We start from the raw sequence: 27,527 nt of genomic DNA on the forward strand, positions 1-27,527 counted from the left end.
TTTGAAAGGGAACCTAGGAAGTGAAAGATCTGAGATGGAAGAAGCAGGAGAATATTGGTCCTTAACCTCCCAGTTGGAGTAAAGGGAAAACTGAGAGGAATACACCTCCCATTCCCACTGAGAAATACACAGCAATGATGACGCCCTTTGAAGCCAAGTAGAAATTAGTCCTGGCAACTTGTAACTGAGCCTCTGCATAGAGAAAGAGGGTAACTATAGGTCTGGCAGGGTAGGGGAAGGGAGCAGAAAGTTGGAAGCATGTTGGGGTAAGGAAAAGGAGAATGATAGAGAAGAATACGGCCTAGAGGCTGCTGTCATGGTCACTGCTGCACATATGTGCAGCATTTTGGAGTGTGAGCAAGCTGGAGAGCCAGACAAGGAGGATCAAGGGCAATCACTGGCACCAACAGCTCAGCTCCCACAGCACAGCTCCAACTGTGCATTCATTCACAGCTGCATTTGAAATCATCTGAAAAGGGGTGATGGTGGCTACTGCTGCCTACCCCCATCCCACCCAGCTCCCCTCTGTGTCCTTTCTCCCATTGTTCCTTGCCATAACACCATGGGGGCTCCCACTTCCCCCTTTGCAAGCAGGGGGGATGCAGGGGTTGGGGACCCTCATACTGCCCTCACCACAAGGCATCTCCAGGCCCCCAGCTGCAGGCTTAGTGGCTGGCAGTGAATCCCATTTCCTTGGCAAGGACTCGCCTCCACATCCTGGTGCAGATGACGGGGTGTGCATCTGCTGAAGCCCTTCTCCCCCAGCCCAGCCACCACCTCTCAGGGACATCCAGACATCATTTCAGCGTGCATATTTATCGCTTTCTCCCCGCAAGACATGTATTTGAATGTACTCTTGGTAAACATAACCACAGGAGATGCGAAATACGTGCCGGGGAAGCATAAATAACTCCACACAGATAGACACACACACGTAGACAGCAAACACAGACACGGTTCACCAAGGGAAACCAAGAAGTGCAGAGCACGCCCTGAGGCTGCCACCAGTCCCAATGGCTTTGCTCTCATCCACCAAGCCAAGAGGATTTCTCCTGCTCTTGCTTTGCAGCAGCTGGTGGGAGAACAAAGCTGGGGAGGAGGAGTCTAAAGTTGCAAATATCCCATGAAAGCATCATGGCAAGTCCTGGCTCTGCAGTTTCCTGCAATCGTCTCCAAGGAATGGTTCCAGTTGTAGGAAGTTGCAAGTCTTTCACAGTGTGAAAGGGTGGAGGGGCATGGGGACCACCATGAGGGAGGAGCAGCAGGTCATCTTGCAATGTCCCAGTTGCAGCCAGCCGATAAACCTTCACGTGGGAACATCGGGGCTAGATGCTCCATCTAGGTCCTCTTCTGCCCTCTCTAAGGTGCTGATTCTTCTTTAGCTGAGAATAATCTTCAACGGGACATCATGCGAACAAACTCTGCAACCAGTAAAAAAGGACAGCCCTGAAGCAGAAGGCACCCATGGTCCCCAACCCAGCTCTCATTCCCTGGAGAGAGCATGCAGCCAGAGTCCATGCACTGCCAGCAGGTCTGTGCTGCTCCGTGACCAGCCCTGGAGAGCTCCCACAGAATGGGCTTTAATCCTCGCATTAGATATAGTGGCAGGAGCTCACTAGCAGGTCAGTTCCTTGCCTTGGACTCCCTCCCAGCTAACGTACAGTCCTGTACGCACGAGCAGCTCCTTGTGAGACACTAGGGCAAGTGTTGTCTCCTCTGTAACTGCTTTATAATCTTGGGAACACAGTATGGTTTCACAGTAAGCTCGCCACTTCACAGAGACGGCGTTGTGGGAAAGCACTAGTGCTTTGGTAGGCACCAGCATTTTTACAGAGAAAAGTTTACTTTGATGGACTTTGTGTTTTTAAAGACACAGGCTAACTGTATGGCTACCCTGGATCTATTTCTTCATCATCCTGCAGCTTGTGAAGTCCATTACGATTGTTCAGATGGAGTGTAAATGCCACCAGACATAAATGTGTTTTCATTCTGCACTTGATTTGCTAAGGAACTAATAGCTCTGCAAAGAGGAGGGCAGTGGAAATTACCCCCTTGACTTCTCCTTTTCCATTGATGGAGCTGTCCTTTGATAACTAAAGCAGTAACTCACAGAGAAAATGATACTGGGGTAGCATTCCATGTATTTTAGCTGTCTAACATAATTTAGCTGTAGGAAACAAGGAGAGCTACTGTCATGTAATCAGCCAGTGCATTAGAACAACTGCAGCTACAAGATACTTTCCAGGGGGACACTTCTAGTTTCTGAAGCCCTCAGAAGCTTCAGTAATCCTGAGGACAGAGACTCTGTGTTATGTGGGAGACCCAGGAATGCTCTGAGCCAAAAAATAGTCTATTTAATTTTAAGTCTGTAGTTCTTCACTCTTACTGCAAAGGGATGTCTGGATTTGCACTAGGAAAACAGCAGCCTGCCACGCTCTCACACCTTCCAGCTCTTATATCCGCTTAGCTGTCTGCTATCAACTGCTTCCCTTGCCAGAAACACTGAGCTCTATTAATACTGCTCCTGCCATGGCTAATAGCACTCTGTTTTTCCCAAGTCCTTCTGGCATGAAAAGTGGGAGAAGAAATGAGGTATCTCTAGAATTTAACAAGACACCTCCAGATCAGATATCTGCAGTCCCAGTAAGCATATCTGGCATAAAGGCACAGAAACAAATTCTCTATAAACCCAGATAACAAGGTGAGCCAGAGGAAATGGAGGCTGCAATGCATTCTCCAAACCAATCTAGCCTCCTCACAGCTTCTGCAATAGATTTATTGTCCCATAAGAACAAGGCTGGCACAGCATGTGTGCACCCCAATCTCCTTCTCTGTGACAAGGCATTTCTCTTACCATGCTAGGATTATGAAGACCCAAATGAAAGTGAGATGCAGCAAGAGATGATACACAAATGAACACTTCAGCTGAGGAATTTCCTGTGGGGGCCAATGTTCTTCATTTCCTCAGATGACTACGAAAGAAAGTCTTGTGTTTTTCTCCATACTTCAGATACCTGGGCCCTGAGCATGCAAATCTTCCCTTCTGCTTCTGCCTCTGAGCTGAAACTCTGACTCACCCCAGAGCGGATGGACAGGGAGCGTTCATCCCTTCTCACCTTCAAAATCAACACGTCCATCTCCATTCAGATCCACATCCCGGATGATCTCTTCAATATCCCGATGGCCCACCTGCTGCCCTAGAAGCTTCTTCATGGCTTCTCGCAGCTCACTGGTGCTGATCTCCCCATCACCATTGGTGTCAAACTGTGAGTACATGAAACATACCATCAGGGGAAATACACTTAATGGATCTTGCTCTGGGCTGGATTTTGTACTGTTCTGCTGCCAGGTGCCCTGGTTTTCCTGCATTTCTTTTGTGTCCCTCCTTTTCCTCCTTTGGGTGCCTTTTGGATCCAGTCTGTTTTCTCCTCAGAAACCCCTCATAACTGCTGTGTCTGCACCAGCTTTCCTCTTCCTTGCCTCAAGGGTTCCCTTATCTTAGCGACTTTCTCTGCTCCTCCCTTGTTTCACACCTGGCTTGGCTCTTTCTCTGTCTTGCACTGCTCTTTCTCCTCCTCTCCCCCAGTGGGTCTTCTCTCCTTCCTGTCTCTTGTTGCTCACCTCTCTGGGGGCACACAGTAAGGAACACTCACCTCTCTGAAGGCATCACGGAGCTCTTTTACACCAATCATGTCTGCAGTTTCTGCTAGCAGCTTTGGTCCCATCAGCTCAACAAAATCTTCAAAATCCACATGGCCACCCACTTGGGACAAGACAAAACACTGTATGTAAGAACTCCATACGTTAGCCAAGCCTAGCACTCACTTTGCACTTCTGTGAGCCCCATTGGTTCTCCAGGAAGCAAAGCACAGAAGGTGCAGGACAGCAGAAGGAAAAGCAGAGTTAGTTTTACACTGTCTTTATATTTTCTGCATTGTGGGCTAGGTGGAATGAGCCCAAGCTCTTCCTTCCTAGGCTGCCAGGGTCTGTCACATCTTTATGGCATCACATACTAGGATTTAGAGGCTTGATCATTTGTAGTGCTTATAGCAACCCTCTGCTGCACCTGAGCCAAAGGGTACGGCAAGGGCACAGCATAATGTTCCTGCATGGCCTGGGCAGTGCCCTGCAGCAGTGGTGGAATCTTGCTCCATTAGCAGTGCTAATGTACGTCCAACTGCTCATCCATAGCATCAGTCCTTTTTCTTGTTTGTCCCTATTTAAAAGCTGGCAGTAACACTCTCAAATTCCTAACTGGTTATGTGCCAGGGTTATAGAATCATAGAATGGTTTGGGTTGGAATGGACCTTAAGATCATCCAGTTCCAGCTCCCCTGCCATGGGCAGGGACACCTCACACTAAACCATGTCACCCAAGGCTCTGTTCAACCTGGCCTTGAACACCGCCAGGGATGCAGCTTTTGTGTGTGCCTGGCTGTGTATGTAACAACTGTTTTCCTTCCCCTGACCATGTAAGTTGTCCTTTTTACATCATCATGTGTCAGAAACAATATGCACTAAACACCCTTTTTCCCACCTGGAGAGTAATACCCTGCACTGCCACAGACATGAGGCAACAAAAGATGGTGATGAAGGAGAAGGAGCACAAACAAAGTGAATATGATACATCTGTCACATACTTCCATGACTCCAGCAGCTGCTCCCATCTGACACTGCCAGCACAGCTTACTCACAGCCCATCCCCAGGCACACAGCTGATCCACAAACCACCACAGAGTGAACAGCCCATCCATCACCCATCTGACCAAAGCTTCTCCATCTTCCTAAGCTCTTTCTTCAGTCTGACACCAGCTGACAACAGGTTCAATATGACAACACCCACAACCACTGATGTCTAACTGCCCGCATCAAGAGCAGTTTTATACCTGACAGCACAAGCATGAAGGACAACCCTTCCACTCACTGTTCCCATAGAGAACAGTCCACACAATCCCTTTGTTAAGCAAGAAACAAAGGCATCAACTCCTGGGGACCATAAACAAACAGAAGAGATGACAGGGAATGAAAATGAGAACCAAAAGAGGGAGTCTGGGGGAGAGAATCCAAAGGAAAAGAGCAGGAGACTGAGAAAACCCAACGCAATGATGCAGGACACAGCAGCAACAGGGAGGCACAGCTAGGTGGATGTTACTCACAGTTCATGTTGATCTGCTGGGAGAGCTCTATTAGCTCCATCTCAGTAGGCATGTAGCCCATGGTTCGCATGCAGTTCCCCAGGTCCCTGCAGTTAATAAACCCATCCTTGTCTTTATCAAACTCCTTAAAGGCTTCTCTTAATTCTGTGGGAGTAGATCCAGAAAGAACAATATTGTCAGTGACAGCTTGAATAACTCTTCCAAGAAACCTCCCCAGAACCAGCAGCACTTTATGAGGCCAGACTCCCTCAGATAGTCCCTCTGTTCCCTTTGCAGATCTCCTTGTGAAGACCAGTGACTGGAGCAATGTTAAACTCCTGTACCAGCAGCACTGCTGATCCATTCCTTACAGGATAGCTTGCTTGGACTACAAGTGTCACAAACTGATCATTACAAAACTGCACTCCCTAAAGAAACTGAAACTAGTAAGTTTTCCCAGCTTCTACCCCTGCACTGTATTATATAGCCCTCACAGTAGGGATTAGTAGGTAAAACAGCTTCCCTGGAGCCGTATACTATTGTATCACACTCTACAACACTTTCTGTGGGAGCTGGGGTGCACAGCAGTTCTCTGACAGCCAATATCCCACTACTTTACTTATCCTCCCACCCTGAAGAAGCTGGAATGGATGCAAACTCCTTCACAGTCAGCACTCTCATAGTTTTCTTTTGCTGGAGTTTCCAGGAATTATTCCAGTAATCATCTCCCTCCATTTGCCCCAGTTTCTGTTACCCACGGGGGCCAAGCTGGAAGGGCCTGCCAGTAGGAGCAGGTTTTCCCTGGGCAGGGAGAAAAGTGACACAGAAGAAGTGAAAAATTTTACCTTCAATTTCTTCCGGACGCAGTTCTCTATCCTGCAAGACAAGAAAATATTACGTTAAAGCTGTCTGCTTGCCAAACACATAGTTTAAGAACAGCACTTATTGGTGCAAACTGTTCTGGGACAAGCCAGAAAGTGAGAGAAGGAACAAGAAGGTGATGACATGTTTAATACCATCTACCTGCCAAGGCTCCCCAGCTCTCCTCCCCACAGGCAGGGGTGTTATCCTGCACACTTTCCTGTGGTAGCCCCTCTCCCTCTCATCTGCTGACAGGGGGATGTCAGGTGCTCCCCCAAAACAGAAGAGACCTGGGCCAGCACAGCAATACGTGTGGCCTCCCTACCTGATGGTACTATGAGCACCTTCATGAAGCTCCTACATCATTCCTCAGCACCAAGACCTGGAGCAGAGCCTGTCCCTGCAGCAGTTATGATCTCTTCTAGAGCTCTGAATGCATTTCCTACTGCAGCTCCTGCTGACAGAGCCAGATCGAAACAGCCAGAAGCAGTTCCTGTAACCAGCAGGTCTATACAATCATCTGCTTGGATCACTGCTTGATACCTGTCCTTCTGGCATGACAGCAACAGCCACAAGCTCTCTTTCAGCCCACATCCCAGAGCCATCTCCTACAGTTAGTCCCCACAAAAAGGTAGGAACTTCTCCCTTCCCCCAATCTCAACTCCATATACAAGCGCATGAAGGCAGACACACGACACATACATCATCAAGGTCATCTACAAACAAAACAGGACAAGGATTCACCATGTTCAGGAAACACTGCAACTTCAAACATCCAATCTGAATTTCTTGGAAGAAGGGGAAGGATATAAAAGAGTATAGGAAAATTCCAACACTGCACCAGGAAGAAGAGATGAGCATGGAAATGCACTGCTTTCTGGTTTAAACGCCCTTTCTAATTCCTTCCATGGCTCCCAGGCAAATCCAAAACATCTGAGAATTTGGAAACACAGAAACACGATCTCTTTTGTCGTCTCACTCCCGGCTTTTCCCCTTAACCATGGGGAGTTTCTCCTTGCCTTCCAGGTGTCCTCCAGCCTCACCACATGTCCCTGGAGACAGTGCCTTTGATCAGTTTGAGGATGATCCTTTGTTATTTAACCACAGGCTCCTCTGGAAACTCTAATGGCAGCTGCTCAGAGTGCATAGCAAACTAGGACACACACTGGTTTACGTCTGTGCAGAAGTGGGCTGTGCCAGAGAAACGACCAGCTTGCCACTCATAACCTTCCCAGAGGCATCTCTGTGCTGGATGGAACTGTTGGAGCGCACTGGCTCTGCCATTTCATCCTTCACAGAACTGGTATTTTCAAACATGTCATCCCATTTGTTCTGCTTTCATCAACAGCAAGTAATAAAACAATTCAAACTCCTCAGACCACATGCAGGAGGCATTATTGCCCTCCTGCCTTAGATAAACAGCAGATGAAAACCACAGATGATCAGTACCAACACCTTGTGCACCTCATTCCAGAGTGTGCGGACGTCAATCCCTGGGGATCCTGCCGTGTGCCGACAGCTCAGCAAGGCAGCAGATGCAGGGTATGATTGCCATGGTGCAAAGGGCGCCCTGATGCACCCGCAGGGCCTGTGGTCTTGTGAGAGCAGCTGGGGTAGGACCCAGGCCTTCCTCTAGCACAGTTATCACAAGAGCATCGTCTTCCTCACTCACTGAAGGCCACACTGTAACCGACACAACTGACACATGCCGGAAGTGGGGGCTTCAGCACCAGCTCTAATTCTGCACATCAAGGCATTTGTGTTTGCAGGGCGCTCAGCAGATCTTTGCACATGCAGATTGTAGCATCAGAGAGCCACAGACTGCAAATGCAAAAGGAGGGGGAGGGCTTACGTCCCTCCAAAAATCTGACTCAAGCGATAACTAGCGTCATGAAGAGGTTTTCTGTTTTAAATTTGAAAGAAGAGCCCCTAAAATGATAAAGGAGGAAAATTGCTTGGGAAGAAATGGGCTGAATCACTCTACAGCTTTTGGAGAACATATGGAAAGAGGAATAAAACTCTTCAGAGTTTAGATCCTAGAGCAGAGGTGACCCCCAGAGAGTACATTATACATAATGGTTTTACCCTCATTTATTTCTTTTCTATGCACAATAAATCCTGTTGGTTTAGAGAGTAAGTAAAAGTAAAGCTGTTTATCAGATGCACTTATTCTACATCAGGGTAGTTACAGACATCACTAATCCTATTTTGGAGGCTTCTTAGGGCACTGTGAGTTTCCACAGCCTAAGCAGGATGGATACCTGTCCAGCTGTGAGCCTCCCACTAGAGAGCTGGACCTATCTCCTATACCAGGCAGCTCTGTGCATGCCAGCAAATGTGCTTGTGTGAGATTACTGTTTTGTGTTCTAGTGAAGTGGCACAAGGAATTTGTGATCACTCAGTGGCTGAAGGTTAGGAAGAACAAAAGCCCTTCTACCAATAATGACAAATAACGACTATTTTTTGTGTTGCTAGTTGAAGAAGGTGTTTCAGAAATAAAGCCCTAGGTGCCTCATAAAGCTGTAGATAACCATACCAATGCACAAGTAAGACAGAGATTTCTTACAGAGGCAAGAAAGCTCTGACTCTCAGGTAACTGGGGCGAGCTTTGTTTCACCACAGGAACATGGAATGCATCAGGTGAGTATCTGAAAATGCACATATTCATTCATACATATCCATAAAAAACGTGCTAATCATACGTTTGTCTATGTCTTTAAACTCATGCTAATGTAGGAATTAAATGTCTATGTAAAAAGTACAGTTTACTTCTTGTAAAGGTATAGTACTGAGGTGCATATCTATGTATATTTAACATGTCCAAGTGCATACATTTGAATTTACATACAAACACTATTTGTATTGTTTGGATATAAATGCATTCATTAGCTGCATAAGAACACATAGTTAAAATGGTGTGACTGAATGGGCAGATGTGGTTTTGCTATCATCTGTGTGTGTATACGGGTAATAGCTCCTGATAGTCTAAGCACTATCTGCAACAATAAGGACAGACTGATGTTCTTTGGTTTATCTGGCTGGGATTGCTGCAGTGTCAGGCTGGGTATGATAGCATGTAAGAGATAAGCATTTGGGTATCTATGAGGAGGCAGATGCATGCTTATTCCTGCTGGTACTGGTGTGCTCACTGTGAGCTGATAGGAACATTATCAAATATGGACAGCTTGTTCCCAATACGGATGCTCTGATTTGCATTTAAGTGGCTATTTAGGTCTTAAATGCCAATCTGAGCCTCTTGGAATGAAATGTGGATGTCTTGCTGGAATAGCAGCTTTGAACAGTGGACTCCTCCTGAGTCCATACGATTATGTAAGTCCTGAAGTCCTAAGTCCTCCTGAGTCCATATGATTATGCCTACTTGAGTGTAGGCTTGGATCTAACTTCCATAGCTGCATTTTTAGAATCCTCCTTTCTTGGTGCTTAGGCACGGGGGGTATCTCTGCACATCCTTCAACTTAGACATTTGCCCATGGTTGTATCTGCACTTGGAGCTGGAGCCGGGATGCTCAAGACCCAGGGCTGGGGGTTACAGAGCTCCACACAGATGGAGCATGTGGGCAGCTCCGCATTCCCCGCTCACATCCACATGGCTTTGCGCATGTCTCGCCCGGCTGGGTGTAACTTACGTACAGGCTGCCTGTTTTCTGCGAAGCCCTTCCTCAGGAAGATGCATGCTGGCCCCAGCAGGTTGTGCATGACGGCGCAGTTCTGGGCCAGCACCATGAGTGGACCCTGGTACTCGCAAGCCGACGGCCCCTCTTCACTCGTCTGGACAGCTTTATAGCACGTCTTCTCCTCATGGCGGATCTTCCCAGCCAACAAGCAGCAAGCAAACAACACAACAGAGGATGTTACCTCCCCGTCTCTCCCAGCCGTTCCTCTGAAGTTCTACTGAACCGCCTCGCAGAGACATTATTGCTACATTTCCTTCATCCGGTCCGCACTGCGTCCCCCCCACCGCGCCATGAGGATTTGTACAAAAGCAGTAAGTCCAGGAGTTCACTTCCAAAAGCTGACAGAAGTACAAGCAACCAGGAGAATTTCACTTTGAAATGACATCAAACTCTCAGCACTGCTCACATCTACCCAGACACAGCCAAAAGGGCCATGCTCCCACTATCCGTCCCAGCGTTAACGATCCCTTCAATGGGCTGCAAAGGGCAAGCACAGCCCAACCTAACAGTACGTGTGCCAGCCTGTGCCCAGGGCAAAGCTGCTGGCAGAGCCATAACAGCGAGGGCACCCCCAGGAGACCAGGCAGAGCCTGCACAAAGGCACTGCATGAGGCTCCACATCACATTCCAGCCACACAGCATCACACGCTTTGTAATGTTATTAGAAGGCCATTTACAGCATCAGGTGGCTCTGCCAACTGCAGGGTCACTTCTAATTAGTTACATCCTCGGGGTCTCAGGCACTTACTGCACTGGCCTCTTCTAATCACTGACAGTCCCAAAGTGGAGATCAGGCACGGGCACCACATTTTTGTCTGTTTGCATCTGCACACGTCCTGCTAAGCTGTGGCTCCAGAACAGCACTGGATTTTATAAGGAGGCACTGCTTTCCTTTTATAGAAATACATTTCCCTGGCTCTGCAAGAAAACTCTTATCCTGATATTCCCATGCAGCTATAAAAAGCCAGCACAACCCACAGGACCCTTGGTTTTATAGAATAAACATTAATCACACATCAGATTCCTCTTCAGGAATGATTCTACTTTTACAGACTGTACTCCCAGGGGTGATCAGAGAAGCTCTGTCAATTGTCATTGTCTCTATTAACCCTTTCCTTAAAGCCTGAGGTGCCTTTTCAGGCTAAAAGACCAGATATACACACATGCCCCATTCACACTTGTCCAAATCTATTGTATCTACTTGCTGCATCTGCCATGTGCTATTACATTGCACACATGGTTTGGAGTTTGCCTTTTTGTACAGTCTTATACCAATCTGCTCATGTATAATGTCATGTGAATATCAAGCATCAAAACAAAAACAACTCAAAAAGCAAGCCATGGAGAAAGAAAATGATGAAGCAGGAGAGCTGTTTCATTGCAGTCGTGGATGAGGAAGGAATCTGCCCCGATTAAACCTGACATACAGGACATTTGTCCTTAAAAACCTGAAAGATGAGCATCCATCCACAAATGGCATGTTACCAGCTCAGCTAAATGTCAAGACATCTGTGTTGAACTGCACAGCTTGGTGTTATCAGTGCAATGTATTTTCAAAATTATCAGCTTTATTTCCTGGCACATTTTTCAGTTTAATACACCAAATACTATGAATCACTTAAAACAGTCCACATCAATTCTGTGTTTAACTCCAGTGAAGCCACGTGAAAGACTGAATGCCCCACAGCCCCTGATGCTTGTTTGCTGGCCTTTCCAGTCAACAGTTTCTTACCAAGCCACAGAGCAGCACTACATAACAGTCACCCCATTACTTTCCTGTGTGGAAAGAGATTGCCAGTTGATGAAGCAGTTGCCAAGAGCCACCAAGGATCCTGAGCAGACAACCCACCACAGCACCAGGACAAGGCGCATGGCTCAGTGAGAACCCAATAGGGGCTGCTGCAGCAGGGCTTGTGGCATTTGATATTTCCTCTGCCAGCAGCACCCCTTGGTTTCTCCTGCAAGTATCCCCACAAGTTCTCTCCACTACATTCCTCCTACAGCCCGGCAGAGCTGTGAAGCGAGCTGTGGTATGGGCACAGGGCAAAGCAATGTCAGCTGCCCATTACAGGGGAAACAGCAGCATGCATGACAAGGAAAATGCAAGGACAGGACTGGGAAGCTCAGGCTTTCCCTGTCCTTTCCCTGAGCAAAGGGCCACTACCCTTCCTAGCAGAGTCCAGCCCTTGGTTGTGTCAGACCGTCAGACTGCAGAGAAGGAAGAGAACAGGTTGATTTAGAGATGGCTGTAGTGGTGATGGGTGGCAAAGTGAGAGACCTGGACGCCAAAGCTTTTCCTTTCTGCACAACAGGACTCACTTCATTTTCCTGCCTGTGTGTCAGAGGGACTTCACAGAGCAGCAAGCCCAGAGGGGCTTCATCCTGACAGCAGTGCCTCTTGGAGGGAAGGGCGGCCAGGCTGGCTGCTGGCATCACCGGGGGGACACTGTGGCACTGCCACCCAAACCGGCATGGTACCCCTATGTCAGCTAGTCCCAGACCAAGCCAGCCAGTGCCAGGGAGTGTTTCCAATACTTCAGGCTGAAGCCATCTATTCAAGAGACAAGTCTGTGTCCTGGGTTACCTGACAGTCTGTAACCCAAAAGCAGCTTTCACACACACGTCTACAGTCCCTCCTCTTTACCATTTCATCAAAATGAGTTTGCCCAAGCTAAAATCTAAGAAAAAAGACTGGGATTACAAAACAGCCAAGTGAAGTTGTGAAATGTTAACCCAAACTATTCTGTAATTCTATGTTAAGACAGATCTGCAAAGCCTCCAGTATAATCATGTGTCGTGAGCAGAAGAACGGCAGGGACCCAGGACCTGTTGGGATGAGTGCCTGAGGCCTTAATACATGGTCAGCTGGAGTAATGTTTGAGAAATACTTCAATTCAGCTCTGCAACTTTCTCTCTGTAGTCCTGCCATCCCAGGCCTTCTAACTAGGCACAAAGTGCATTATTTGAAGCAGCTTTTAGGAATGAAAGCATGAATTACCTAAAAGACTGACGACAGAGCTCATACGTTCTTGAATCCATTTGGATTCAAGCAGCCTGGCCACACGTCATTCTTTAATTGCAGTCGCCTCGATCATGTTGAGCACAGCTGCAGCCAACGCCTTTTATTGCGAGTTGGAGGCATCTTACAAGCAACCAAATTGGTTTTTCATATGTGCAACATTTGGGTGAATTTCAACTACTTCTGCCTCTCCCTGAAGGTCACCCTGACTTAGGGAATGGTCTCAGCACTGCCTCGCTGCTCAGTGATGAATCCCCATCCTGTGTGTCCCAGCTCCCCCACAGTAGCACTGTGCTATTACTGGCTCCGTTCACAGCAGCTAAGGTAAAAGCAAACTGTTTCTACACAGAAGAGGCAAATCTCTGACCAAAAGAAACTCTCTGCTAGGGAGGTTCTCCACCCAAGAGGTCCCCCCCCAAGGGACTTTCCCAGGTGGCAAGGTCTCCCTGATGGCAGTGGCACTTCATTGTCAGCAAGGTCTCAAGAGACCTCCTCAGTGCTCTTCATTGCAATACTTAGGATGCTTAACATAACTTTTTCATTTACAAGGAGTGACTTAGCATAGCTTCTTGCTGAGTTGTTAGATTTGCAGCAGCAGCAGCAAGTGAGAACAGCGTGGCTGACAGGTACACGGTGCTTCAAGACCTTTCTCAGTGAAACAAGAAATTTTTCCAGGACATGTCATTCCCATTTCAATCTACTCCCTAACAGCAGCATCGTTCCTGAATCTAATTTGTCCTGGGATCACTGCAAAACCTCAGCACAGAGCAGACCATGGGTTGAAGCCTAAGAGATACACATGGCAGCTTGCAGATGAGCTCCAGCTGGGCCCAAGCATGTGGACACATGGGCTGTACTGATGCGCAACATGATGCACACACATGCAGCCAGGGCCCAGTGCATCCATTCACAAACAGAGGCGTGGAAAAACAGATCACAGAGAAAAACATGCTTCTGTACCCAAACACATACCAACAAAACCAGATGTGCGCGTATGCAAGGATGGATTATATATAAAATACATGTATGCCTACATACAGATGTCAGTAAGGATGTCCACCAGCAGGTACGCACACACAGAGTGCCGTACAAGCAGGGCTCCGTGTATGACCCTATACACTCACAACAAACCCTGCACGCCTGCTTACACACCTCAGGATGTGCACATAGAGACACAGAGCACGAAGGACACACACGTATTTCAGATGGGCTCATTAGGTGTGCATACTCTTGCATACCAACGGAATACATACACGCACCCATTCCCATGTACATGAAGAGATGTCCCTACAGGAGCGACACAGGACTAGACTCATGCAAACACCTTCCAACTGAAGCACATGCACACAAACTCACACATACACACATACATTAAGGTGCCCCTACAGAAGACGTGTGGCAGCATACTATGGGCATCGACAAGCGCAAGCTTGCATGTACCCAGAGGACTGCTATGAACACACACACAGCGGGAGACAAGCCTACTCCTGTGCATGCATACTCACATATTGATTTACACACGTTATGGCTCTAATGGCTGCTCTTGCACGAGCAGCTCTTACCAAAAAAAAGTCTGGTGAAAAGAGCTGAACCCTTGACACACACCTCTATGTTTCTCCCACCTCCCATTCCCTTCTGCCCATCCCAAGAAGCAGGGCTGGAAACACACAACGCACTTTGGTTCAGGGAACATACCTTTTTAGAGAGGTTTCTCAGTGGAGACTTCACACAGTTGCCCATAATATGTTGAGTCTGCCTTTCCGGTGGACTTGGTTATAAAGGAACTGAAGCAACTGATCCCATTAAAGGTATTCCTTGGGAGCAAAGCAAGAAAGGCAGTGCCAGGCAAATCCAAACAGCTACTGGCTGCTGGGGCTTCCCTCTTCAGGGAGCTTTTTCTCTCTCTGCCTCTCTCTGTGTTTTTACTTTATGTTCACTTTCTTGAAGAGATGAAGCAGGAAGGAGAGGGAGGGGAGAGAAACAGACAGAAAGAGAGGGAGAGAGAGAGAGTGAGAAGGGGAGAGAGAGGGAGGCGGGTGTATAATCTACATCAGATTAATGTTCAAATCCCTCCCACCCCCCTCAATCTCCAGGCAAGATTGTTTCACTCAGGGGAGAGGGCTGATTCAGGGAGAATTAAAAGAGAGACGCACAGCAAGAAATGATTTCAGTGATGAGTTCAGTGAATCCAGCTAGTTTGGGTGCACAGAGCCTCTGAACATCGCATCCCTACCCACCCCCCTTCTAACTCCTCTCGGCTTTTCAATCACTAAAGAGCGCGGCTGGCCAGAAGGCAATCCACTTAGGGGCTTGGAGCAGAGTCCAGAGCTGGTTTGGAGCAGAAATGGACCATTTATCTGGGTGGGACCTGTTTCAGCTTATAAATAGCAGAAGTCTCTCATTCTTTTCCTGCCACGGAGGAAGCAAGCCTGGAGGCAGCAGTCCGGGGACCCTACAACACTCAGCCCCAGGCTAGTAGCGTTTAACCACAAGGGAGAGACCTTGAGCCAGTCTTGCGGTAAAGTTTCTCCAGCTCTGGAAGTACAAGTCAGCTGGCGGTTTACCTGCACGAATCTGCCAACGAGGGGCTCGCACCTGAATCCTAAATCTGAGCAGCCCTAGGCTGGATAATGTGAAGTAAGGAATTTGGATGTCATATCCATCCCTTCCATTGCCAAGCACCCGAGTCCCGGAGACACACCAAGACTAAGAGGCTCATTAAGCTACAGCCAGCTCCGAACTCTGGACTTAGGCCTGCTGTGGTAACAGAATAACCTCTGAAAGAAAAGGGATGAGTCCCCAGTACATTTTCCTCTGATCTCAGGCTGAACATGAAAGCATTCAGTCTGAAAAGAGATTTAAATGCATTAAAAACTCACCATCACACCCAGGCAACAGGATTTGAACAGGATGGTGAATGTACCCTTAGCTAGGAAGCGACAACAGCTGCAGCTCCAGAATGATAAGAAGCCATGGCACGAAGAGCTACCTCCTTCAAGACCTGTGAAGACCAAAGTGACACTGATGCTATACCATGTCCATGCAGCAGGCTGGTTGGACTCGGGTGTTCAGCTGAAAGACTTGACAGCTTTCTTTGCAAGTATGGTTCCAACCAAAAGACTTCACAAAGACCTAACCCATGGACTGAGTACTTGCACCACAGGCTTTTTGTGCAGAAGCCAAAGACTTGCTCTCCTGGCAGCTAAGGACGGCGAAGGATGACCTGTCAATGTCACAACAAAGCAGGGATTTCCCTGCTTCCATCCTGATGGTGCTGTGGCAAATTAAGAATGATTCTAAGGTGAATTGACAGTTTCTTTACAGCTTAGAGACTTCTTCCACCTGAGGAGATGAGTTTAGGAGTCCAACCATGACAAGAGTCAACAAATTATCCAGTTCCAGTCGCAGCCATGTGGGACAGTGTTTCTTGCTCTTCCTTGGGCTAACCACTTCCCAAGAGCAAAGGCAGTGGAACAGCCTCCCCCCAGATCCCCTCAATGCCTTCTTCACTGGATGGCCTGGAAAGGACCTGTACAAAGATCCACAGGCCCTCCAAAGAAAGAAGCTGCAGTAGCAGATACTGGAAGACACCCCTTGCACCAGGGCAGACTGAGAACAGGACAGAAGGGATGGGGAAGCTCTGGTCTGGAAGATCTCCATAGCAGAGCCCACCCATGGTGGGTTGGAAAGCAGAACTGCTCCTGAGCTGGGCCTGTCTCCTGCTGCCATAGTTTGAAGACCCCTGATGCTGGGGAAATGTACAGTCACTCCCTGGGGGCTGTGCCAGCCCTGGGCCTCTCAGTGGGGGACACTGCAGGATGATGCTGAAACTCTCAGCTCTTCTCAAGACTGCCATCTTTAGCTCTATTTCTCCTTCCCCTCTCGAAGTAGATAGTGGGAGGCTGATCTACCCTTGGCCAAAGAGCTGGTCGTTAATAATGTCCTCTGTCAGCTGGAGCCATTCCCCAGGCTCCTTGTTTATTGACGAAGTGCTTGTCTCCCTTGAGCAGAAGCTGCCACACAGCAAGTGAGGCGCCTGGGCTCCTTCCCGAGACAAACGACTCCAATTCCAGAGCAGAGAGGAGAGAGAACCGCCTCCCTGCTGCTAATGAATCTCCCCTGACAGGCAGCGTGGAGGCCAGGAATGCCCTGCAATTCAGAAGTGCCCATCTCCTGCATCGTCCCAGACAGAAAAGCGGAGCAATGGAGTCAGGCATCTCCTGCCAGCAGAATCCATCACAGCCCCCAGACTGCCATGGGATAGCTTTGGAAGACGGCCACTGAGCGTGTCTTACAGAGGCTCTAAAAGTCTCCCAGCAAAAGCTGAGACGGTCATCCTCTAAATACTCACTCATACCAGAGCATTCAGAGCCAGCCACCACGGCACGCTGCCCTGTCTGCCTGCTCTCCTGCTTTTCTTCCCTGCAGTTGCAGGCGGCTGTGTGAAATGCACAGGTCAGAGTGAGAGGGCTGAGACCTCCGCCGGGCTTGGCAGGGAGTTTGCAGTCCAGGAAGAGAGGTGATGGAAGCCTGCTTGCACCACGTTTGCAGCACAGTCACAGTCCTTCAACTCCACAAGAACTCTGGCAGAGCTGCAAGGGGCCCAAAGGATGCGATTGTAAACGATTTTCTTACCTCCTTATTTACTCTGGATCAATTGGGCAGCACATCACAATCCAGCAGACAGACCTCTGAGGAGGAAAATCACTGTCTACATTGGAATCTTGTTCTTATCACCACCACACGCAGCTTAGAGACAGGCAGGAAAGTGGAGTTGGCAGAAGGGTCATTAGAAGATTAGGTTAGAAGGAACATATTTTCTCCCTCCCTCCAACTGAGGCTGCTGTGAGAGAACAGGATGCTGAGAATAAGTGTGTCAAAAACATTTGTGTGTAGGTGCTGATCTGTGGGCATGCCTATATCTGGGGTAGTCAGTATGTGTGTGGGAGGGCTGCACATGCATGTATACTGGTTTACCCACACTGTTCTTTGTGGCAATCACACTGTTCTCTTAAGGTCTGGGGCTCTGCTGTAAACTTTCTAAACACCGGCAGGAACTTTGTGAAATGCAGCTCTTGCCTATGGGCCCACATCCCTTCCTCTCCCCTGAGGTCCAAGGTGGAGAGCAGAGACCCCAGTGGATGTGGTCTGACACAGAGCAAGGTCCCAGCTCACAGGAAACAAGCATTTGGCACATGGACTGACCTGAGTAGAGCAGGGAGGACGCTGGGTGACTTGGCATTGAGCAAGGAGTGAGTTAGGTGGTTTAATAGGTGGATTCTTTAAAAAGCAGCAATGCTGGGCTTTGGGCTGGCACCTTTGGCAGAAATGCTCATTTCAGAAGAAAATGTTGGATCCCACCACAGCTAATCACTTGGTAGCTGCCAGAAACTTTATCCAATGGCAGCAAATATCCGACAGCCACAACAGAAAGAACAAAAGTCAATCCAAAACTTGGGATTGCTTATCAGAGGGTAGCTTTGCTTGGCAAACATTTTTCCATTGGAAGTATGGATTTGTACAGGAAGACTGTTCAGATGCCAGGCCTGTTTCTGTGCACAGTCTTTCCCTTGCTGGAATACTGTATCGGTTGTTCTCAACACAAAACAAACTGCAACGAGGCAAACTCAGTAGGTAGGAGAGTTAATCTCTGAAGGAGTACATCCTAAAGCAGGGAGAATTCATTCTTAGCATCGTTGCACTGAAGTCCATCACAGAATCAACCAGCTTGGAAAAGACCTTTTACCTAAGAGCCCGTTGCATGCTTCAAAGATTTAGTATTTGAAAATACATCACCTCATTTAAATCATCTAACAGGACAAGAATTTTTGGTCTATTTTTTGGTCTATTTTTTTCCTATCACAGAATGGAGAGTGCATCTATTGATCAGTAGCTTTCAAATCTGCTCCCAACCACCATTTAGCTGGTGGCTATAGATTGATATTTTGCAAGAAACAACCTAGTCTTGTTTCCTAGTCTTGTTTTCTTGTTTTCCTCAGCTGAGCCTAAGCATTTGGAATAGTTATCATCCTCCTATTGCCAGTGTTGTCAAGGGCCTCATTTCCAAGCTCCCCACTGCTGGAACGTGCACTGGCACTTAGAACTTCTGCAACTGGCTTCCCCTCTTGCTGCTGTACATTGAGTTGTGTCTTCTAACCTTGAATGAACTTTGGATGGTTCCGTATTCCAGTCAGACAAGTACAGGTCCATTTCACAGGGAGGCACCAGCAGGTACTGGTGGATGCAGTCCAGATCCTCATCTAGGGGGGAGGAATATTTCTGCAGAGAGTTTGGGAACTTTCTTTGCTGTCAGCTGTTCCAGGAAGAAAGTGTTGCTGACTCATGCTGTGCATAATATTCTCCTCCATTAGAGCAATTGGATCATATTCAATCACAAACAGAAAGGTTATTAAAAAGACCAAGGCTATTTTCCATCTCGCTCAAGGTAACAAAGCCTGCACTGTCAACTTCTGTTTAGAACAGCTTTGCCTGTAATTAGCTAGTTTTATTCTGTGTTAGATGAAAAGAGATGGGAATGTGCCATCTGACACCATCCACATAGATGCGGTCCACGCGTTTTGCACTAGTCCGACTTCCAAGTCCCTGCACAGGAAATGTGTTGGCCAGAGCACAATGTGCTATGGATATTTTCTGCTTTCAAGATCATCAATGGGCTACAAAAAGACAAGTACAAGCTTGACAGCCCAGAACTGCTCTGCCAATTTGCCATGTACACGCAGTACAAAGATTGTTCAAAACAAACTTTACATGGTCCCTTCTTTTTGCTCAGGAATATGAGAACTGTGAATCACTCTGTCCATCTGGGACTACTGCAAGAACAGCCAAGTGTGCCCTGGCTCCCTCACCTCTTCTCAAGTAAAAGGGAGTCAGTATTTGGCTGACACACTGAGGTGCTACTGAAAGCATGGATGTGCAGAGGCTTGGGAACCAATACTAATACTAATACTACAAATATGGCAAAGCAACCCCGCACCTCTGGAAGGATCAAACTCTGTATCCCCGTACAAGATCTCTGACTGTCTCAACACAGCCGGTCACAAACTACCTAACCCCTTTTGGCATTATTTCAGCAGAACATAGGGGGGTTGCTGGCAAGTTTTCTACTTCCTGCCTTCAACCATTGTGACATGATGCTTCACAGCATCACAAAGTTGCCTGTTCCCTTCCAAGAACAGAGAATGTATTTTGTCTGTGTGGGATGAAGCAATGCTGTATATTCTTTCCGAAGATGGCTGCACGGTGCAAGGTACTCCAGGGGAGGAACGGGTGGGAGAAATATTAGAATATTGCTAATGACTTCATTCATAGCTAGCACTGAGTTCGTGCTCTTACCCTGGTGCAGTAAGCTACTGAAAAACTGGATATGACCATACAAGCTACGACAGCTGTTTTGTCTTTGTTTCTAAGCAGGGCATTTGACTGAAATTCATGGGCATTGCTGTTGCTCTCTAAGGTCACAGGAATGTCAGGGGATTATTGAAAGGGAGCCCAAAGTTAGCTAGGCGTCTTTTACTGGATGCACACCATATAGCTGCTTGTTATCGGAAATCAATACCACTCGTGGACTCATCAGGGAAAAACAGTTACTGAAGCTGGGATGCTACAAAGAACCACAGCTAATTCGGCTGACAAACCTGCAGCTCAGCCACTGTCTCTAAAGCAAAAGTCTTCTCTGACACTTTGTTCAAACCCAGTATGCACAAAACAAAAACCAAGGTAGTATAGGATGGAATATAGATGGAATGCATAGAGTAATTTAAATGATGATTAATATTGAAATATTTTTTCTCTTAAAAGATAAGCCAAATCTACCCAGGTGGTTTGTGTATTTCAGTGCATTAGATCATGCTGCTGTATATTTTATGAACGGAATATTTAATGACTGTTCTTTTAGCTTGGTTTTATTTTAATATCTTTCTATATCCTTTTAAAACAGATCTGTTTAAAAAGTAAATCACTGGCAAAGATTAATGTTTGCTGGCAGACCCAGCGCAAGCAGGAAGCTTATCCATTGCCCCTCAGTGGTTCTGTATGGCTGGCTCACATCCCTCAAGATCTTTATAAGCAATAAATGTGATACATTTTTCTCCAAGCTGAGCAAGGTGGTAGTAGCCGAGTGGATGTGCTCAAGTGGAACAATGTTTTTCTGTCCATTACATATAGGAAACACAAGACGTACCTTGGAAGGTATGGTGGGTGTCAGCAGACAGGGATGTACACACACAATCGATTGTTGTAAGCACAGGAGTGACTGCATGCACATGTACAGAGGAGGGTGCAAGCCCCCCAGCAGCAACTTTAGCAGAGGCTGCAGGCACACAGGCTGTGTGTATACAGACAAGACACATATACAGACGCTGTGTCAGGCTACATGCACGGACATGGCTGTGGCAACACATACAGGGATGGAAACACCGAGGCCATACAAGCCCCATGCAGGTACCTGGACCCTTGTGAATATGTGCTTGGCAACGAGCAGGACCAGTGCTCTCCTACATCACGGCAAGCAGGCGGCTTTCCCCAGTCTGACACGCTGACCGGGCAGAGGCCAAGCCCCAGCGGGCCCGGGGCGGGCAGGGTGTGCGCTAATGCGGTCCCGCCGCCCGGGGCAGAAGCCTCCCGCTGTCCGAGCACCCCGCGGCAGAGGGCGGCCCCCGAGGACACCTTTCTTCCTCCGGGCCCTCTGAGGACCCATAGGGGCCGGACTAAACCTTCAGAGGTGCCGTCAAAGAGGAGGAAGGGTCGGGTCAGCGTCCGGTGTTTCTGCCTCCTAACCTGCGCACCCACGGTCCGCGCCAGCGCCAGGACTGTGCAACGGGATCAGCATCACTGCAGCAGTTGGTCACTGTCAGCCAGAAGTCGTCTGTTCACCCCAAATTACTGTGCCGATGTAACACTGTAAATGAGGAGCTGCTTTGCCACAAGCCCTGGCATGCCGCTGCTTTACCTGCCTTACACCATGGTACAACACAACACGCAGCTCCTGCAGACCCAGACCCTTCACCTTCGCCATCCCGCAGCGCAATACCCGAAAGTTTCCATGACTGGCGTCAGCTCTCCAGCGCAGCCCAACACACTGCAGCCTCCCCTGCTAATAGACGGGGCAGCTGAGAGCTTCCTGTTCTGAGCCATTCATCACTTCCATTACTGAACCCTTGGCCAGAGCTCCCCGCTCTCTGCGGGTGCAGCTCCAAGCATGTCCTAATGCAGCCGCTGCTCTTGGGCAAAACTCCCAAGCATCAGCTTGGAGTCAGAATCAGCTGCAGCTGAAGCCACTGGAGGGAACAAGGTCACCCTGCAGATGAGGAGACAAGAACGGAGAAGCCGGACAAGGCACTTTTTCCCTACCCGCTTCCGGCTGGTTTAGAGGAGAACGTTCTTGACACCTGGTTCCTGCACAGGCAATGCAGGGACACATCCTGCCCCAAAACAGGGACCACTTCTGTCATCCTGATTTACTGTAAGGTCCTGTTAAGACATGGTATGAAGAACTTAAGCCCATGAGCAAAGGAAAATGGAGCAGGACAAGAAAAGGAAAATGATACAGGAAATGCAGCAAGATTCTTTCCTATTTTAATGGTAATGTGGATGCTGACATTAAAGCAGGAATGGGAGACGGGTGCAGATAGGAGAGGCTTTTAACTCCCTGTACAAATAGAAATACAAAAGCCCCTTTGGCCACAGTGCTAACAGCAGAAGCCTGTAAATATTTAATGATTCCCTACAGCATTGTTTGACCCCGCTGATCCCCATGCTACCATAGGCAATTGACAGAAAACTGTTGGGGAATCACTCCACTGAAAAATTTAACAGTCAGGCAGGGTGTGAAAGCTAAACGGCTCTGAAAATGGCCAGGTCTCACATGGCAGGATCTCTTACAAATTAATATTGCATAGCAAAGGCCCAGAAAAAGGTCTTCTTAAAGGTTCCAGCTAGGCCAGTGATGTGGCACAGGAGGAATGAAGTGACAAGAACCGGTGGGTTTCTGTGCTGCAGTGCCCGTACTGTGCTGTACTGTGAGCCCGGTGCCAAGCTGCTGCCACACTGTGGGTGCTGCTGCTGCATTGCCACTGCCCTGGGAATCCTGCTGCCACAAAACTGCCACCCCACGCTGCTGTCCCAGTCGCTGTGCTGCTTTTATCACACGAATAAACTCTGTCCTGCTGTCAGGCTGCCACCTCACCACCATCCCAGCTGCGGGGGATCACTGCTCTTCTGCTCTCATGGACATGCAACTGCTCAACACTGCAATGTTCTGTAGCCACGCTGCAAGCACTGTAGGACTGTCATGCTATTCTGCTCTGCAGGGGTTATAGAATGCTCCTTTCACTTCATGACGCTCCTTTACCACTTGGCCATTCCAACACTATCCTGCTACCAGGCCAAAATTCTATGAAACATTCTCCCCACGCTCACTTTTCTTGCCACTTTCCCACTTTGCTGCATTATCACACACGCACCCCTTGCCAACTACACCCGTGAGTCACTGCACTGCTCTCACACTGCACTGAGCCACTGCCACTGCAGGGCCACTTCAAAGCACTGCTGCCCCACTGCCACATGCATCTGATAACCAGCCCATACTCACACGGCACTTCCGTCATCAAGTCGGTCTGTGGTGTTGCTCTCGTGCTAACTCACAGCCGTGCTTCCAAACCTGCAACATGGTGGTAACACTTCACTTGCTGCCTTCTGCTACAACGGGATGGTGCTGTCAGATCAGCATAGCCTTTTGCTAATATCACACCAGAAGTAATCACTGCTGTATAGAATAGCTCCCGCCTGGAATATTGTATTACTACATCATTAGACTGCTAAACTCTTCTGTCAGGCTACAACACTACACAATTATCACACCCATGCACTGCCAAACTGCTACTGCATGGCACCAGTATCACATCTCTGCTCCGCCACAGGATTGCGTTACCACACCACCGCATTGTCAGTGCTGTGCTCTCCAGCACTGTGTGCTAACCCAGTGTAAACTCCACAGCAGAGTGTTTCTCTGCAACTGTCTCACCGATCCAGTGTGCAAACATGTCATTAGGCTAAAATGACATCCTGGCTTATACTAATACATCATTCAACTACCCTACATTTGTTAATTCATGTACCACTTAATTACAAAATGGTAAAATGCCCTAAAAGAGTATTATTGTTTTATTGTACTATATTAGAACATCACTGTACCAATATAGCATAAGCTTAATTAACAAAATATCCCCGCATCCTGTATCCTGGCAGTATCTTAGCATTCTCCTGGAGTGCATACCCACAGTGCACTATATTGCTGTGCTGGTTACATAAACACAGCACTTCTGCTTTTACTCTGTCTTTTTTTCTGCACAGCTTCAAATCTGTCTCCCTCAGACACAACCCTGTAGTCCTGGGCTGCTCCTTTTCGCTGTTACTGCAATAATGACATCCTCCATGAAGTCATCCCTGCAATCTTTTCTGCATTTCTGATTGTATCACTGTAGTGTCTGCATCTGCGACCACAACACTGCACCACCACGGAACAACAGGGTGAGGATGTTTCACAGCTGTACAGCCGGAGCAAGATATACTGGTGCTGCTGGACCACAGCGCTCTGCTGCTGCAGATACGCATCACTGTGCTCCTCTTCTGCTATGTGCTGCAAAATTACTGTTTTAACTGTTTCACAGTGGGCTGTGTGGGCTGGAGAGAAGTTCTTGTATTAAATAGTCTGCTGAGCTGTTGCACTCTTCTAATTGCAGCATGGAGCAGACTGGTGCTACAGCGCCTGCAGCCTTACACTGCAATCCTGGACACTTCTGCACCTATGACCCTGCCTCAGCCCAGGGTGCAACTTGGGCTCCTGCAGGTTGATGTCCTTGCCCATTGCAAAACATCACTCACATTTTGACACAATGCTTAGCATTTGTTTCTTAACTCACAGAAATAAAACTTCCATCATCCCGTTCCATGACAGAATTCCCACAATTCTTATCTTTAAGCCTTTATTCATCTTAGGATTTTGATATCACTACAAAAAATCTTCACATCTCCCTCCCTGCAAGCAGCTGTTTGTGTATCCTACATCATAGTTCCTTCTCGTATCCACAAATCAGCTGCACACCCCTACTACAGCTCACTCCTAATAGCCAGTCCCAAATCCCCACTGGATGTTTGTTCTCTTGTAGTTACTTCAAACAAAGCAAGTGAGAGATGAATACAGAGAGAAATGGGAACAAATAATAGTATGCTCTAAAAGAAAGATGTTGGTGTTTGTTTATAAGCACTGGTGCAATGTACCCAGAGAAAAGAAGAAAACTAGAACTGCATCTCCCCTTTTCTTAAGAGGCGTTGCTTAGCACTGCAATTACATTTTGCTAAGTTTAAGGCTTTAAGAACTGTCTCATGACATCGGGATGCAAACGGCAGAACAGGGAAAACAAAGATGCTGTGCAGGTAAAGACTGAGTACAAAACCAGAGAGGTTTCTGTGAGCGGAAGCCCTGACATGGGTTAGTTTGTATTTCTGATACTTTGGGGACATACAGCTGCACTGACTTACAATCTCTTCTCAGACACATCTTTACTTTCCTCAGAACTACAGGTACAAAATCAGAGCTGAGCCCATGGATTGCAAAGCCTGGTGCTGGAAGGAATATGGCTTTCTGTAACCTGGATGAGCACGAAGCCGCTCACCAGGCCCTTCCTTATTACCACTACAATGTCAACCTAGACTTCTGGTACGCAGAGGGTGGCACTCGGTCCAAGTTAAACACAACCAGAACATTCATCAATAGCAGACTGTCAGGAAGGATGACAAATTGTCCGGGGAACAGATGTGCTTTGATTTTTCTCTGGAGAACTCAAAATGAACAGAAGTAGAACGCACTTCCTGACATCAGATTAAACAGATACAGGTGTATTACCCCCTTCCACCCCGTTACAAAAATTCTTCTCCATCTCTCCATAATCTTAATTTGAGCCCTGCAACCCACTTTAAAATAAACCCAACCCAACGACAACAAACCCTACAATTCTGGTTTCATTGATCACTTCCAGGGCTGGAATTTAGCCGCCCAGGCTGCTGGCTTATACCTAAAACTGTGCTTCTGGGAGATTGCAGTTCCATTAATCTTCCTGGAGATTACATCTCCCACTAACATCCCTTAAATGGCTCTAAAAGAAAATTTCAGGCCAGTCTCCCCCTCTGCCTTTTCATTTTCAGAGGGTAGTCCTGTTGGGTAATTTCACTACCAGAAGCAGCTAAAAGCAACAGCTTTGTACCAAAAGAGCTTGCAAACACCGAAAGCATCTGTTTCATCCTAACATAGTGACTGCGAAGGCTTCAGAATTGGGTCAGGATTTTTTTTTCCTGCCGTTCTCCCCACTACCTTTTCCTGACAGCTTCTGCCATAAGAAATGATTCATCTGCTGATTGTACAGAAATGCACCATAAGGGGATGTAAACAAATCAGCAAAGCAAGGCGGGGAGCCAGAGAGATAGAATCTAATAAGTAAATACATTTTAAAGATCCGCTTCTCTGACTCTCACCCTTAGCAGGCAGAGCCACAACTTCCCCCGGCGGCAGGGAAAGCACCGGCACTTCCCCCGCCAGCACCATCGAGAGCGCCCTCCGCAGAGCCCGGCGGGGCGGGCGGGCGGCCGGGGCTGCGGGCGGCTCCGACCCGCGCCCTCTCCCCGGTGCCGGTCCCGCAGCGCCCCGGCAGTGCCGCATCGCCGGGAGAAGTTCGGCAGGGCGGCCAGGAAGCAGTGCATTTACCGCTGCGGGCTGCGCCCCGGGGAGCGAGGGGCTCCAGAACGAGGAGGCGAACATCCGTGAGCTGGCGGGAGGAGGGGGCGCGGGGGGAGCAGGCAGGGAGGGACGGAGGGGGCGAGAGGCGCTCTGCCCCTTACCTGGCCAAAGACCGAGCTGAGCATGGGGTGCAGCTGGTGGAAGAGGGGGTCCGCTTCCACCGACCGATCGCTGCCGCTGGACTTGGTGGAGTACTTGCTGCTGGATTTGGACAGAGGTGAAGCGCCTTCTGAGAGCTTTAGGGACTCTCTGCTGGACCGCTGCCTGTGACTGAAGAAAAAGTCCTCCTCTGCCTCCTCCCCATCCCTGTCTGAGAGCTGATGCTGGTCCTGGGGGTGCCCGTGGCTGGCGTGCGGCGGAAGGTGGTGGTGATGCCTGGATGTCCGCACTGGTTCCTTGCCGCTGCCTCTCCTTGGACCTCCTTCCGCCGGCTCCGGCTGGCTCTCCCCCCGTCCATGTGACAGCTTCCCCGCGCCCCTCGCTCCGTCCTCCCGGGCGCCCGGGTGGCAGAGCGGCCTGCGGGCACTGGGCTCCCCGGGGAGCGGCTCCTGGCTCAGCTCCCTCCCCGCCTGCCCGCCTTGTCTTCTGCCGTCCCGGGTGCGGCTGCCGCGGGGCTGGGGCTGGGCGTCCGCAGCCCTCCGGCTCCCTGCCGCCTTCAGCAGTGAAGTGCGGGACTCGCTCTTCGCCATGGAGGAGCCGCTCATCGCGGGGCCGCTAGAGCCGCATCCCCGGCCGGGCGGAGCGCTGCCGCTGCGGGCAGGGCTGCGGCGCGCCGCTCACGGCATGTCCTGCGGAGACCCGCTTAAATCCCGCACCGCGGCCCATGTGACAGCGCAAACAAAGGCCGCGGAAGGAGCGCTCCGGTGGGGGTTGGCGGGCACCGTTCCCCCAGCCGGGGCTCCCCCCTCTCCCCCGCCCGTCCAGGTGAGCCGCGGCCTCCCCCCGCCGGGGGCCGGCTCAGGCCGGGCCGTGCCGCCAGGCGAAGCGGCGCCGCCGAGGGGGTGCGGG

The 27,527-nt window shown here is 48.9% G+C and overlaps 1 protein-coding gene across 4 annotated transcripts; it reads right to left on the reverse strand.

Moving 5' to 3' along the window:
• Window positions 1-797: 797 nt before the first annotated feature.
• Window positions 798-27,527, reverse strand: CABP1 (calcium binding protein 1). 4 transcript variants are annotated; one of them, XM_057411482.1, is made up of 7 exons: window positions 26,621-27,527; window positions 9,647-9,823; window positions 5,980-6,010; window positions 5,156-5,299; window positions 3,654-3,763; window positions 3,117-3,264; window positions 798-1,421 (listed from the first exon to the last, which is right to left on the reverse strand). In XM_057411482.1, exons 1-7 carry the CDS (start codon window positions 27,221-27,223, stop codon window positions 1,396-1,398), a joined length of 1,239 nt encoding a protein of 412 aa, XP_057267465.1. In that variant the 5' UTR covers window positions 27,224-27,527; the 3' UTR covers window positions 798-1,395. The 4 variants fall into 4 exon arrangements, with proteins under 4 accessions (XP_057267465.1, XP_057267467.1, XP_057267466.1 ...); XM_057411484.1 differs by lacking the exon at window positions 26,621-27,527 and adding an exon at window positions 14,405-14,649; XM_057411483.1 differs by lacking the exon at window positions 9,647-9,823.

This window comes from Pezoporus wallicus, unplaced genomic scaffold (genome assembly GCF_028554395.1).
Source record: "Pezoporus wallicus isolate ANWC-B61680 ecotype Strahan unplaced genomic scaffold, APGP_CSIRO_Pwel_v1 contig_6401, whole genome shotgun sequence".
Classification (NCBI taxonomy): domain Eukaryota; kingdom Metazoa; phylum Chordata; class Aves; order Psittaciformes; family Psittacidae; genus Pezoporus; species Pezoporus wallicus.

What these genes read in the sequence shown, in the direction of transcription:
- CABP1 (XM_057411482.1), bottom strand. Translation starts at nt 27,223, where the DNA reads ATGAGCGGCTCCTCCATGGCGAAGAGCGAGTCCCGCACTTCACTGCTG. An exon ending in TCAGCTCGGTCTTTGGCCAG is followed by an intron (nt 9,824 to 26,620) that starts GTAAGGGGCAGA and finishes TTGGCTGGGAAG; the next exon opens with ATCCGCCATGAGGAGAAGAC. An exon ending in CCAGCAGATCAACATGAACT is followed by an intron (nt 3,764 to 5,155) that starts GTGAGTAACATC and finishes TCTTGTCCCAAG; the next exon opens with TGGGTGGCCATGTGGATTTT.